The following is a 14,734-nucleotide window of genomic DNA, read 5'->3' as shown; positions in this document are numbered from 1 at the left end:
TGTTATGGGATGTCCTGTCTGTGGTGGTTTTTAGGATGGACATCAATTAAAAAGGATTTACTTGCAGTTGCTCTTTCTGGTGGAGAAACTGGGTTTACCTGATTCATTTCATTTAAAAAAAAAAAAGAAAAGAAAACTTAAAGGCCTTTACACTTAGCAGCAGCTGCTCCTGTTGTTCTCCAGCCAGTCTTGGTCAAGGTTTTGCCATCCCCTCACAAAGATCAGCTCTCTTGTCCTAAATTTATATCTCTAAATCTTATATAGCCCAATGCCATCTTAACAGTACCTCTACCTAGAGTGTAACATGTTTTTCAGTACCCTCTAGAGTAAGGAAAAACTCCCGTGTCTTGTTTGGATTAGCCTGGAACCGATGGAAGGAAACTTTTATCCAAAGATAGTGAACTTCCTCTTTTAAAATTATTCCAATTATTTTGTAACTTTATAATTAAAACAAGCCTATAAATGGGGATCTTTTCTCCTGACTAATGGATTTAATTATCGGACATGAGTCTTTCAATTGCCAACTTTTCAGCAAGCTCTAATATGTTTATGAGACAGCAAGAGCCATGGAGTCTACACTTCTTATGAAACATTGCGGTTTTCAAGATACTCATCATGCTTTGCCTGAAAGTACGTAGGTTCCCTTTGGTGCCTCTATCTAACTCTGAAACAGAAACTAAAACTGTGCTTGATTTAGGAGAAATTACTCAAATTTCTTGTAATTCACTTTTATAATGTCACTACTGAAACTTCTGATGTGGGGGTAAAGTAAAGAGTGCAGAGAAGCAGATTTTCTTGAATCACACACACATGTAGTTGCTAACTCTTCCTCGGAAACCTGGCATGACCAAACAGGTTTCGCACAGTCCTGTACAGCTGTGTGTTTAGAAAGTGAGTGGTTTGAGGTTTAATTAACTTCACAATCCACAGTTTTCTCTGCTTCAAGTGGTATCGGTGTTTTCCCTTTTTTCTATTCTGTTCGTGGTTTCTACAAGCTAACAGGGCACTGTCATCTAATTTTGATATAAAGCTTGAAGTTTTGTTTATGGACTTTTCTGCAAACTTGAAATGGCCTTTGAAGAAATACCTTAAGTATTGACAAACAAGCCATTGTTTGATATATATATATATATCAAATGGAATTTAGTCATTTTGTTCACGTAACTCCCAAGTCTCTCCAAGTGGTCTTCACATTCCTGCTAAAGTGAGAGAGTTGTGAGCAAAGTTCAAGCCTGGAGCTTATGTCATGGATTTCCATCAGTAACATGAACAAATATGATATGAAGCCCCGAAGAGATGCCAAAATGAAGTGGGGTGCTTCTTCCATTGAGAGTATTAAATTTGAAGTGCTGGCAAGTTCTTAATTCATCTTTACCGGAATATGGATTTGTCAACCCTCACTCCTTATACAGCCCTTACCAAATTACGTGGCATGGATAATACAGTTTAGGAATGTATAAAAATAAGAATTTAATGTGTCTAGGAGTTTTATAGTTTAAATTAGCGTATGTTTAGTGAGTTCTGAAGAACTCACTTGGGAACATGGTAAAAATAGAATAAGTTGTAAGTTTTAAGGGTGTTTCTTCCTTCCAAATATAATATTGACCTTTAACATAGCATTTCTATTAGCTTGTGTGTTGTCTGGGCCCTTCCCTCAGTGTGGCTATTGCAGACCAAGAGAAGGGGCCATTTGTGAACAGGTCTGGATTGTATGATGTAGTGCTGCTGTTTCTCACATAGCACAGACAGATTGGAGATGGGCAGAAGAGCGTTTGTAGCATTACCAGTTTATCCATGAGGGAGATTTTCTTAAGAAAAAATAAATTAATAATTAAAAAAAAAAAAAAAGAGGCACAAGGGAACATCCTCCTGTTGACTGCAGAGGACTTTATAAAGACTCAAGGACTTTATAAAGACTAAAAGGACTTTATTTCTTTTAAAATTACCAGAAGCCTTTAGACAAAGCTTGTAATTCTGGCAGTGATGTACATCTAGATTTGGAAGACTTCTAAGACAAGGTCAGGTGCTTTTCCACTTGAGACATATTTTGAAAGAACTAGCCTGAACAAAATGTGAGTTATAGAAGACTGCTCTGTAGGACACAGTGGCTCGGCTGTTTTCCTATGTGAAAATTATCCAGCTCCTGATCTTTGTCGCTACAAGAAGGCCCTTTGATACATGGAGTGGTCTCTGAGAGGATGCTCATGTTTTCAAAGCTTTCAGGTGGTTTGGGAAACAATGCTTCAGGGACTGGCTGAGCTTGAAGATAAGCTTTCCTGCAGTTTTCTTTTTGAGAACAAAACCTGATGTTGGCCAGTATGTGGGTGGAACTGAATGTGCTCCTCAGATCCTGATGAACTTCTCTTTGGAAAACATGCAACTCATTAATCTTCAAAGAACACATTAAACATAATATTCTAGATTATTATTATTTTTTTTATCTTAAGGTCAATATTTAGAGCAGCACGTATCCAGGGTGATCAGCTCTGGTTCTGCAGTATCTCAGGCATCCGATGGCTTTGAGTAGCAACAACATGAGGAGCAAGCAGAGGAAATCTGAACTACGCTGTCCCCTTAGACCTTTACCCAAAGCAGGGGACACTTGCATTCATGGTACCCAGGACCATTTGTAAATGTGACACATGATCTAAATTGGAAAAAAAAAAAAAAAAAAAAGCAAACACAAACTGTTCTAGGGGAATATGCTGCCATATCTGTTCTGTTCTGGCATCAGGTAGTCCTGACAGAGGTCTGTGGACAGTTGAATTTTCCATGTGTGTGATTCCTAGAGTTATCTTTGAAATGCCTTGCTGAAAAAACATGCATCAAGGAAGTGCTTGGGACAGTGAAAATAGCAAAAAAGGTTTGTTTGCCAGACAAAGAAAGGAAAGGCAATACTATGCCTGGGGGCAGCACAGTAGAAGAAAAATAGATGGAACAAAAAGTGTTGTTTGTGGAGTGCCAGGTCTGGAATTTCAAAGGTTTTTTTTGTTTGTTTGTTTTTGTTTTTAATTTTAGAACTGACCAGCTTGTTGGAAGATGACACTTATTCCTACTTGAAGCTGCCATTTGGAAAACAAACACTAGAAGAATGAGGAAAAATCCAAGCCTCCGCTGTCTTTTAGCACTAGCTATTTTATGTTTAACAAGCTTAGTACATAGTCAGGAGATAGGTGAGTGTATATAATTCAACATCTACTTTTTCTCTGTATCTCTGTACTGATAACACTTAATTATGTTGCTTTCCTAGTATATGTATGTTCAAAAATCTTCACCTCTGTGGTCCCTCCACTGTCCACAGGATAGAGGTGTCGCTAGGCCTGGTCTCTGCTTTCCAGCAACCAGTGGCATTTTGTAAACCAGTGCAAAACGGGGTGCACAATGTAACTGTGATAGCCTGCATATGCACTTGGTGTAAATGTCTGCATCGAGACCTTCTTGCTGTATATGTCAGCTGTCTGTGACAATTTCACACATTATCATTAATTGCCCTTCTATCATTAATTGGCCTCCATGTGGGACAACAGAGGAGAGCAAAAAACTCATTAAGTTTATCATCAAAGCTTGCGGTTTTGCCATTGGCCCCAAGCCTGCTTATTAGGCTAGGCTAGGAATGGAGACAGCTGCCTGTGTCATTGCACACAAATATAAACCCAGATTTCTTGTACTTCTAGAAAGTAGTGTGGCTGTCACAGTCTGTTGCTGTCTGTAATAAGGCACACAAAAATCATACAACAGTTTTAAAATACCAGTCAGACAAGTATGCAGTAAACATGTAAAATTAATGGCTATAAATATGAACAATAGCAGTTGTTTTGCAGTTGTTCACTGAAGTTCTTATATGATTTCAGGTTCTCCAGAGGACCCCCAGAATTTAAAATGTGTCACACACAATTTACGTAAAATGGTCTGTACATGGGATGTCTCTTCTAGAAGAAGACATGGACAAACTGACTTTTGTTACACTACCAAGTAAGTATATATACCTGGTTGCAAACTACCAAACTGTGATGAAAGTATAGTTATGACTCAGTCGCAGCCCATGGAATTTGTGATGCTGTTGTTTCCTAAGAATCTGCCTGTCAGTTGTCCTTGGGTGGTGCTCTCTTCAGGCAATGTTAATTCAGGCAATGGAGGGGTTTCTGGCAAAGTTTTTTTTCATGCTAACAATTCTCTTGCCAAAATCTCCTGCTTGCTCTCTTCAAAGGGCTGGAAGATCCTCTCAGTTACTCAGACTTCTCTGTGTGTCTGCCTATCCCTTGCTCAGAGTTTTCATAAGGGACATCTTCATACCATACTCAATCCAAAAGGAAATGATAGTTGGAAGAAGAAAATCCTGATGTTACGTGCCAAAGTGGTAGAATATATGACATAAGTGTCAAGATTCACGTGGAAAAACATTAAAAATCTCTTGGTGACTGTCTTATATATGAATTTTAAGTCGTCTGGAGATCATTGTGTTAGAGGTAACATGAAGATGAGTCCACAATTGCAATAGCCTCTTGGAAGTAAACACACAGTTGAAAATTTCAAAAAACATTAGAAAACGTGAATCTTCAGTATGTTTTTCACTAAGGAGAACTACATCTGCAATTCCCCATGCTGTGGGCCTGCCAAATACTTATCATGTGCTAGGGATGAGTTCAAATCCTTTTTGCATCTTGATCCTGCCCCCAGTCCAGATATTTGTACTGTCTTTTTTCCTGTAAATTCTGCAGGCAGCCCAGACTTTTCCTTGGGGTCCCAGGACTTGGCTGCACTTCTTCCACCTACATGCTTTTCTTTGTCTAGTTATTCCTCCCATGTTGCCAGCTATCATTTCTATACAAAATTGCATATATGTGATACTGTAGCCAGAGTTCAGGAGTGCAGAGTTGACGAGGTACTGCCCTCAGAACAACAACAGCTAAATAGCTGCTGCTGTTTCTCCTTAGCAAAGCAGAGCAAGCTTGGGACCCCAAAGCAGAGTCTGAGGGATGAGCTTTGTGCAGACCTCCCTGAGGGAAAGAGGTTTTATTTTTCAGTTTCCCAAACAATCTCTAGTGATATCCCAGTACAGAAGAGGAATGAATGCTGTTCTGAGCACTCAGGTCTCAACTGGCTTTCACTAGTCCAGTGTGTTGCGTGAATCTGGAAAGCTCAACTCAAGCTCTTGACTCTAGCTGATAGGAGTTCCAAGGTCCTGTTCCAGTTCATAAGTGAGTAATAATCTCTCAGCAGGAAGTCTGGCATTGTTCTCTTTGCTTTCCTTCCTCCCATCATTGCCCCAAGAGGAAGATTTGGATTTTTCCAAACTTTTTTCCTTTCTAGTTGCATATCAATGATTATGAGCGAAGGGACTTGACCCATGCATTGTTGTTTTAGGTATGTATCTACGACTTCCAGACAAAGGCCAGATCACATTGTGCTGAGCACTGCACAAACATAATGTGCAGACTGTATTTCCATCTGGAATCTTAGTTGTTCTCTCCCCTGCCCTCTGCTCTTTCCCCACTAGCTGAACAGCAGCAGGGAGCTGAAGAATTTGTTTTGAGATGGGGACACAGATGGGTGAACATGTGGTTTGCATCCATATACCATCACTTAGGGAAGAAATGAAAGGAGAGGGAGTCAGGAAATATAAGGAAAGAACAGGAATACTATTGAGTTTTGCTTTTTTATTTAGTTTATTTTGATATTTTATTTATTTATTTTGATTCATGGTGACTATAAGTTCTAGAAACGTGTATTCTGGTTAAAAAGTCAGTTTTTCACTTTGATGTGTTCTCTTAACAGCTGGGTAGCTAAATCATACAACTAGTGCATGGTCTGCCACTATGAAAAGAGTCTTGAAAGAAGAAGGAAGGTCTGTTAATCTGATTCTAACCAAAGCCCATACAAGTGTTACTCCTTCATAAGACTTGATATGGAGCTCTTTTCATTATATTTCAGGGAATTTGTGTTTTATTGCTGTCCTAGGAACAAGACTTAACTTGTCTGAACTTCCTATCAGCCGAAATACCTGCTTAATCCTCTCTGCTTTTTTTCAGTGACCACCCTCTTACAGAGTGTTTTAAAACTAAGGAGAAAAGGGTCGAGATTCCAGTCCCAGAGAGCTCCACCACCATTAAAATAACCACAAACAGCATTTCTGGAACTCCTTTTGCTACCAGAGAATTTGAAATTCGCAAGAAAGACATCTGTAAGTGTCAGGTTTTATGTACGTACATAAAGCCTTTATACTATGATTAAAAATGCTCTTGGATTGTATATGCTTGCAGTTTTCTTTGGCAGTATTCCTGTATTAAAATGTTGATGTGCTAAGTCCATATGAATCTATGCATATATAAAAGGTTGCTTTCTCTCCTCCCTCAGGGAGAAAAAGAACACCACTCTATGCATATATCCTAGCAGAGAAATGGGGGACAGAAAGTGAGGATAATACAAAGCCCAATACTGTTACAGTACCCTAATAAATCTGTGTAATTGTTTTCCTTGTTACATGGAAAAAGAAAATAGTTACTACTCTAAATACAAATAGGTTAAAAGAAAAAAGTTTTTTTAAAAAAAAGTAAAATAGTTACTACTCCACATTCTGAAGTACCTACACAGAGCATAAAGTGCATTTGCTCAGACTCGACTTGCAAAAGGCAGATTAAACTTCCTCTTGCCCTCTCTCCTCTCTGAAATGCTGAACCACTACAGAATGAAGTAGTTTATTCCTGCAATTTTGCAATACTTTAAGGGTAGTTATATGAAGTGTCACTCCTCACAGGCTCATATTTTCTTAAAATATACTCAACGTAACCATTCTGTTCAAATGCATATGAAACTGTGCAAATACATCTATGCATGGAAGCTGGGCTGAATCATACTGGAGTCAGTGACAAAGAAATTTTCCTAATTCCTTTCTTCTATAGGTATAAAAAAGCAAGAAAGCATCTCCAGGTTGAGGCAGCTGTGCTCTACATTGCCTCCTACCAAGATGATAGCACTGTGGCTTGGTTTGCTCTGAGGAAATTTCCCCAAGTTTGGATTTCAGTGTTCAAAAGCTGATTCTCTTATCCTAGTCAATATGTATGCTTGCAGCCTCCCTGCCTTGAGTTTCCTTCAGCAAGTGTACAGACTTACGCATTCTCCATCTTTATAGCTGTTTTGTTAAAATAGCAATCTCTATCTCCCCTTCCTACTCCAATGCAATCTGTTCCAATGGTTTTAGCCATTGGCATTATGCTGTGGATTTCCAATTTCACTTTTCCCTGTTGGTCAGGTTTAGCATCACTAGCTGCTTCCAAGTGTTTCTTACAGAAGCAGAACTTAAAACTTCTGGACTATTCGACAGCTATTTTTTTCCTTCAGCTTTATGTCTTTTGGTGCTTCTCAGTTCCAGTTCCAGCTTCATTAATCATCCAGGTTCATAAGTTGTAAGCATTGGCACCATCTGCCACACTTGCTTATAATTTATTCTTTGGTTTTTGCTTGCCTCCATATTCCTTTAATGCACCCCAACTCTAAATTCAGTAGTCCTTCTTATCCATGGCTCAGTTTTCTCTTCCACTGAAAGCAGCTTAGAAACCTTGAACAAAACAGAACTAAAAAATATGTGGGGAACAGACTGGGTCCCCCAGCATCTTGCTGCCTCCAGGCAGGATGGGCCTCTCCAGTTCCTCACAAGATATCCTGCATAGCGTGTTAATCGTGCTGAACATATTGCAGGCTCTCAAAGCTTTGGCCAGGACCCAAGCTGGATAAATCACACATTTAAAAAACAGGATTTATCCTGCACCAGGCCCAATTCCACTTGAACTGCTGTAACCTTGCCTGCTTCTCAGCCTCTTGCTTCACCACCACCCATTTGTAGAAGAGATGCTTCTGTTTAACATCCTTGTCCTGTCCCCATCACCATGTCATGCCTTTTATATTTCTTGTAGCTTACAATCATATTCCTCATGATCCTCTCCAGAGCCTCACGTGAGCTTCTTGCACACTGTGCTTCTGCTCTCCTATCTCTCTGCTCTTGCTTTTGTTGTGAATCCCCCCTTTTCTGGAACACTCCCTTCTTTCTTTGGAGGATTTTATATCCTCCTCCCTAGTTGAATTCTTGTGTATACTTCAATTATCATGTACACTCTCTGTGGCTTTGGATGAAAGTTGTGAAAAATACCATGCCTTCCTTGCTGCACATTATGAAGAGTTATATTCACAATCACTTACTCACATGTCTGCATGCTGAGATGTTAGAAGAAACTGCTACCTGGTGACTCATCAGCACCTGTGCTTTCCTGGGAACTTTGATGTTCAAGTAATGACAGAGCACATCTTGTTCTAATCACAGAGGTTGAGTTACATGTTTGTATGGCTAGTAGCCAATTCAGAGCACAGATGTGGCTGTTAAACACCTGTAGGGTTAGTGTTGCTGACTAATAACTTGAATATGGTTTTTTCCCCCCCCCTTCTCTTTTTCAAGCATTTATTCCACTTGCTCCACACATTCTTAGTTTAACACCTGACTTTCCAACTTCCACATTAACTCTGAAGTGGAGTGATAACGGATCAATCTTCCCATATGGACTGGATGCCTTTTGGCAGATTGAGATTCTCCGTAAGGAAACAATGGAAAAAGTCACACAAGTAAGTCCTTTATGAAAAACATATATATGCAGTTTTTGCCCCCAGTAATGTAGGAGGTCATTTGGAGAAAGCTGACAGTAATGCAGATTGTAGGGCTTTGCAGAACCCATGTGTAGTCATGCTACTGGTAGGTAACTTTTTGGTAGCTTTCAAAGTTTTGTGCAGACACTGGGTGTTATGCTGTCAGTACTTACACAGCTTTTTTTCTTATTTTTTAAATCTAGTACCTTTTTTTTTTTTAATTTAGAACTTGCTTATGAATTTGGCAGATATTTTACACGATTGTTTCTGCTTTATTTCTCCAGTAGTGTCTCAGGTCTTGGTGGTCTGCGAATGTTGTTTGCTTTTCCTTGTGACTTTTCCTTGTGATACCTTCCCAAAAGAAAAGTCCAGATGATGTAGCCAAACTAATTCATAAGTTCTTTGTCTATTTAAGTATACCAAGCAATTTACTCAAAACAGGGGAATAAATTATTTTTTCTTTGTCTCTGATGCATTTTTAAAGGATATTCTCTTTGCTGTGCATCAGTTTCTGGAGTTTTAAAAAATTCCTAGGAAAGGGGCTGTAATTTCTGTTATTTGTGCAACATCTCACTTACAGGAATGGTGATAAACAGATATCAAAATTAATATGCTTCTGTATATTATTTATGGAAGCCATAGATTTTTCATATGAAATGGGTCTTTCTTTCACTTGTTCTGACAGTGAGTATTCAGGTTTTACTGATTTCTTTGAAATAAATAGAAAAGCCAATTCCAATTACCCCAGAACTGTTCTTTCAAACAATGCATTGTTTTTTCACCAGTAAATCACTAGATTCCGTAACCTTTCATTACATGAAAAAAACTCTTTTCTGAAAGGTTATGTTTTTCAGCAGTCATTAGGCAATATATATATATATACCAGCAGGTATCCTGAGGACACAGCTCAATATCATGAATTTAACCAGAGTTTGGCAAATGGAACCCACCTTTTTTCTAGGTGAATTTGTAGACCTATTCTATACTTTTTAGGTTGGAGAAACTACAAAATATGTAGCCTGGTATTGAAATTTGGAAGAATTTTGTTTTGGAAATGTTGGAGCATAACCCAGTCTAGGAGAAGCTCTGTGTTCTGGGGTGCAACATAGACCTTTTGAAATGTATGACAAGCTGCCTGCTATCCCTCAGATGTCTATCCTATGGTATTCCTGGCAGGTAGCTTACCTGGCTGGAGGGCTGTTTAGCATGTCGGGCTTTTATTCAAGTAAATTCACAAAGAAACTGAAAGTTAGGTGAGACACCCTGACCACCTCTCAGGAGTTTGTTATTTACCTCACTTAATTTGCCATTCCATTGACAGCTCTAAGATCGTATGTCTTTGTTAACAACTGTTCATATGCTCTCTTTGTTTTTTGGGGGGAAAACTTTATAGGTAACTTATTATTCAAAACTGACCCATGAAGACATCATTCTTTCTTGGAACTGGACATCAGATATGCCTTTGGAGTGTACATCACATTATGTGAAGATTCGCTGTTTTATTAACATAACACAGTTTGTTGGCCACAAGGATTGGAGTGACTGGAGCCCAGTAGAAGTGTCCCCTGGTATGTTTGTTCCCGTACGACCACACAGACTTTGATTGCTTTATGAAAACTAAACCAAAGTGAGAGGGAAAGTGTTTAGGCTTTGATGACTTGCTGCTTGTGGGGGCATTTTGAATAGAGAAATGATGTAACCATTGGTTAATGAAGCCTAGTAAACATTGATTTGAGTGCACTGATGTACTCCTGAGACATGTTTTAGCTGATTGACAGCATATTTGTAGCTAATTGTTCACATTTTGTTTTGTTTTTGTTTTTATTTTCTTTTCTTCCTTCTCTGCTAGGAAAAGATACTGAGCCCCATGGGAGTGGGGTTTTTCCTCAGGACACTGTAGTGGCAGTTGGTTCAGATGTGACAATTTGTTGTGTTCATGAAGAAGGACAGCAGATAAAACGGATGACTTATGGACCAGAAGTATACCCACTAATACGTCTGAGCAGTCGGAGCAGTGCAATCAGAGTGCTAAATGCCAGTGCTTCAGACACCAGTGGGACAAATGTAGTGTGCAGTCTGTCTGAGGATGGGATGGATGGAACTGTCTTGTTTGTGGGATGTATGTATAATTATGTTTACTAACCTTACGAAAATCAAAATAATTTTGAGAACCCTAGGGTTCTGCTAGTAAACAGATGCTATTGTGGCTTCACTGCTATTTTCTGGTTTTTAGTTTCTGAGGATGAGCTGGGATTTTACTTACAGCCATAGAATCATAGAATATGCTGAGTTGGAAGGGACCCACAAGTAAGGATCATCAAGTCCAGCTCCTGGCTCCACACCACCCACATATCAAACCCTATGTCTGAGAAGCCTTTGTCCAAACGCTTCTTGAACTCCAGCAGTTCGGTGCTGTGCCCACTGCCCTGGGGAGCCTGTCCCAGTGCCCAACCACCCTCTGGGTGCAGAACCTTTCCCTAACCCCCAGCCTGACCCTCCCCTGTCCCAGCTCCATGCTGTTCCCTCGGGCCCTGTCGCTGTCCCCAGAGAGCAGAGCTCAGCGCCTGCCCCTCCGCTCCCCTCGTGAGGGAGCTGCAGGCCGCCATGAGGCCTCCCCTCAGCCTGCTCTGCTCGGGGATGAACAAACCAAGGGACTGCTGCTTTTCACACATCTTGTGACTCTAGACCCTTTACCATCTTTGTAGCACTCCTTTGGAAACTCTCTAACAGTTTTATGTCCTTCCTATACTGTGGTACCCAAGGATGCACACAGTGCTGGAGGCGAAGCCACACCAGGGAAGAGCAGAGCAGGACAATCCCTTCCCTCGACCAGCTAGCAATGCCGTGCCTGATGCACCCCAGGGTGCAGTTGGCCCTCCTGGCTTCCAGGGCACACTGCTGGCTCATGTCCAACTTCCCATCAACCAGAACTCCCAACTCCCTTTCTGTGGTGCTGCTCTCCAGCCTCTCATCCCTCAGTCTGTATGTGTAGCCAGGGTTGACCCATCAAACTTGTTTGTGGAAACTCCATCACATGGAGGTGACAAGGGCTGAGAGGATGAGGGGAAGGAGTATTCATGTAACTACATGTGAGATTCTCCTATAAACTGGTGTAGTGTCAGCTTTCCTTCTTGATATCCCTTCATAATGCACTTCACCATTATCTGAAATACTCAGTAGTTTATTAACAGTTGAAGATTTGTACTCAGTTTTTATCACTTTCAATTTACATCAATTTCAGTTTGGTCCTTAACAAAGTAAGAGGAAAAGCAAGAATAGTAAGTGAAAAAAAAATATTTACCAACCAGTCAAATGAAAGTAATAAAACAGACTTGAAGCAGTAACAGATGCTCGTCCAGGCAGTAGCTTCTTGGGAACTAACGATAGTGAAGGAATGCAGCTGACAATTCATCTTCCTTGGATAATCTTTTAAATATTCTTTTAAAAGTTTCTTTAAAGATGCTGAATCATTGTGCATCTTCTCTGTGTAACCTTGCCAGCCTCAGAAATCTCTTCCAGATTCAGCTACCTCTTGAAACAAACTGTTGAAAGTACATGGTTCTTCTTTCCTATAATTGGTCACTTCAGCATTTTGTGTGTTTTCCCCATAGTGGTTACAAGAGTTGTCATCTTCCAATAGCTCCTGTTCCCCATTGCACACTCTTATGTTTGAACTTAGGGTCCTCGGGATTGAGGGACTCATTTTGAAAATGTGTTCCGAGTTTGAGGCTGTGCCTCCTCTCACCAACTTTGCATATTCATTGTCTGATAGCAAATGCAAAACAGAATCCAACCTTTTATGACTTTAAAGTGAGATGCAATTTTTACATTATTTGTGCACTGTTTGCTTCTATGCAAGAACCTTCCACATATATGTCAGTGTTCCATGTATGAAGTATGTGACAATCCCTTAGGGTTTTCCCATGCAGTAGTTTTTGCAGAAAAATGTAAGAGCTGGGACATGGTGAATTCTGTTTCTTGTCACTGTTTCTGGTACTTGCCAGCGTACCTACTTAGTGGGGAGGGAGAAGACTTGTCAGGATGCTTTTGCTGATGAGACACATTTGAGGGAGAGATGGTAGAGGAAATAAATGTGTCTCCAAACCACTTAGCTTAGTTCTGGCAAAGTAAGTATTCTTTTTATCCCTCTGCTCATATTCTGAACTACACCTGACACTGTTGCCTCTTGTGTTAGTACCCCTTTGGTAAGGCAGCTACATGGATGCTTTTCAGCTACCTCTTGAGGAAATGTGTACAGGAGTTCAGATAAGGGCTCTGCACAGCCTCACATCAGCCTGGTTACCCCATCTATGCTACCATCCCAGGAGGGCAGTCTACAGTAGTATGGGAGAAAAGAACAAAATAAAAAAAAATAATAATCACTTTCAATGCAAAGGTGAAAATGAGACATTCAGGGCTTGCTTTAACTTTCAAACTCAGTGTGGAATTCATGCCAAAGGGAACATCTTCTTAACGTGACTTGGCTGAAGAATTTGAAGCACTGGCGGGGATGGCACATTAAAAAACGTGATACGTAACTGACAGCATTTGTAAATTGCTCAGTGGCTAAACTGACGCTCACAATTTTGGAAATGTCTTGGCAGAGTTTTAGTGAAACACTTCCAGGTCAGAGCCTAGAGCTTGTGAACATATTTGCATGTGATTTACCAGCTTACCCACCCACTTAGAAGTCTAAAGTCAAGTGTTAGTCAGTTGGGGCTGATAGTAATTATCCATTTATTTATTTATTTATTCATTTAAGAATGTTATTTATATGGTTGGAGAGTAAATATTACTATGTGTTCTGCAGCACACAGTCTAGACCTATTAGAAAAACAGAACTACTTGTGATGCTTTCAGAAAACTAATAGCCCAAAACTGTCACACTTGGTTGAGAATACATTGTCTAACTGTTTTGGTTTCCTTTTATGCTACAGATGCCCCTGATATTCCCCAAAATCTCAGCTGTGAAACATCCAACTTTGAGTTAATAAAGTGCACCTGGAAACCAGGTAGACCCAGTGGACTATACGGAAAACGAGGAACAAAGTACAGCTTATTTGAAAGGTAAAACAATTCAGCATTGTAGGAGTGGAAAGGTAGAACTGGAATATATCCATTGCTGCCTGTTACTTATTGCTCCATGTCTGCTTAAATGAGATAAAGTCTCCATTGTTTGCAGCCTAACATATTTTGTGGAAGCTGGAACTTAACTCCAAAAACAAAATTGGGAAACCTTACCCTAGTTTTGTAAAATTAAAGATGGCTTTTCCCAAAGACTTTTGCCATTATGGACTCATGACAAAATAAAGGGCTTATTGTGTCAGACTGCTGCCAACATGTGAATAAAACCAATATGAGAAAACAGGGAGATGGAAGGATTAATTTACTCATTTATTTATTTATATATATTTTTAAATATGCGCTGCCCTTGTCAGATCTTTCGGACATTTACTGAGCTTCTGCTATGCAGGATGATAGAAACTCACTAAGGAGCAATTGTAAGACAAACCAGGGGGCATTTCCCAAACTCTGCTAAGGAAAATAGCAATAAGCCTACTCCCATTCTTCTCCCAGCATCATAAACTGGAGCGTGTAGAGCAAGCAAAGTGCGCAATACCTGGAAGATATTGAAAAGGAAAAGTAACACCAGCAACATCCACAGAGAGAAGCAAAGGCTGATATTCTACTAGTTTGTCTTCCATGCTAGTCCATCTAAAGCCTTAAAAGTGAAAAATCATTACTCTGGAAAAAATCATTACTATTTTTGGAATCCCACTTGCAAATGGGATTCCATGGTAGTTATGATTAGAAGCTTTTGAGGAGTTAACAAAATTCCCATGGTGAGGAGGGTTCCGCTTAATGCCAGAAGAGCAGTCAGGGAAGGGAGACAGGAGAGGCCTGAGTCACCCCAACAGATGGGAAATAGAGTTTCATGGTGGCTTTGGAAGCAAGTCAGAAGGAATGAGGTGTTATGGTCACGCATATTGTCCAGGATGCTAGTGCTAAAAAAGTCATTGGGTAGAGTACAAAGAGGTGGGTGAAACAGAGCAGATATTCAATGGAAAGGAGCGCTAGTCACTGGCTTCCCATATTCAGCTCA

The 14,734-nt window shown here is 40.0% G+C and overlaps 1 protein-coding gene across 7 annotated transcripts in view; it reads left to right on the top strand.

The window, feature by feature from the left end:
- LOC309889912 (leukemia inhibitory factor receptor-like) overlaps nucleotides 1-14,734 on the top strand; it is a 90,322-nt gene that overhangs the window by 51,812 nt on the left and 23,776 nt on the right. For all 7 annotated transcript variants that reach the window (XR_014319337.1, XM_082783116.1, XM_082783117.1 and 4 more), the window contains exons 3-9: nucleotides 3,019-3,173; nucleotides 3,852-3,972; nucleotides 6,030-6,181; nucleotides 8,447-8,610; nucleotides 10,025-10,199; nucleotides 10,481-10,750; nucleotides 13,569-13,698. Coding sequence is in view for 6 of the 7 variants with exons in the window: in XM_082783116.1 (XP_082639242.1) it covers nucleotides 3,092-3,173; nucleotides 3,852-3,972; nucleotides 6,030-6,181; nucleotides 8,447-8,610; nucleotides 10,025-10,199; nucleotides 10,481-10,750; nucleotides 13,569-13,698 (1,094 nt within the window). In the remaining variant the exon portion in view is untranslated. The remainder of the gene's footprint in view (nucleotides 1-3,018; nucleotides 3,174-3,851; nucleotides 3,973-6,029; nucleotides 6,182-8,446; nucleotides 8,611-10,024; nucleotides 10,200-10,480; nucleotides 10,751-13,568; nucleotides 13,699-14,734) is intronic.

This window comes from Aythya marila, assembly GCF_965140915.1.
Source record: "Aythya marila genome assembly, chromosome: Z".
Classification (NCBI taxonomy): domain Eukaryota; kingdom Metazoa; phylum Chordata; class Aves; order Anseriformes; family Anatidae; genus Aythya; species Aythya marila.
This window is presented reverse-complemented; position numbering and strand designations above follow the sequence as displayed.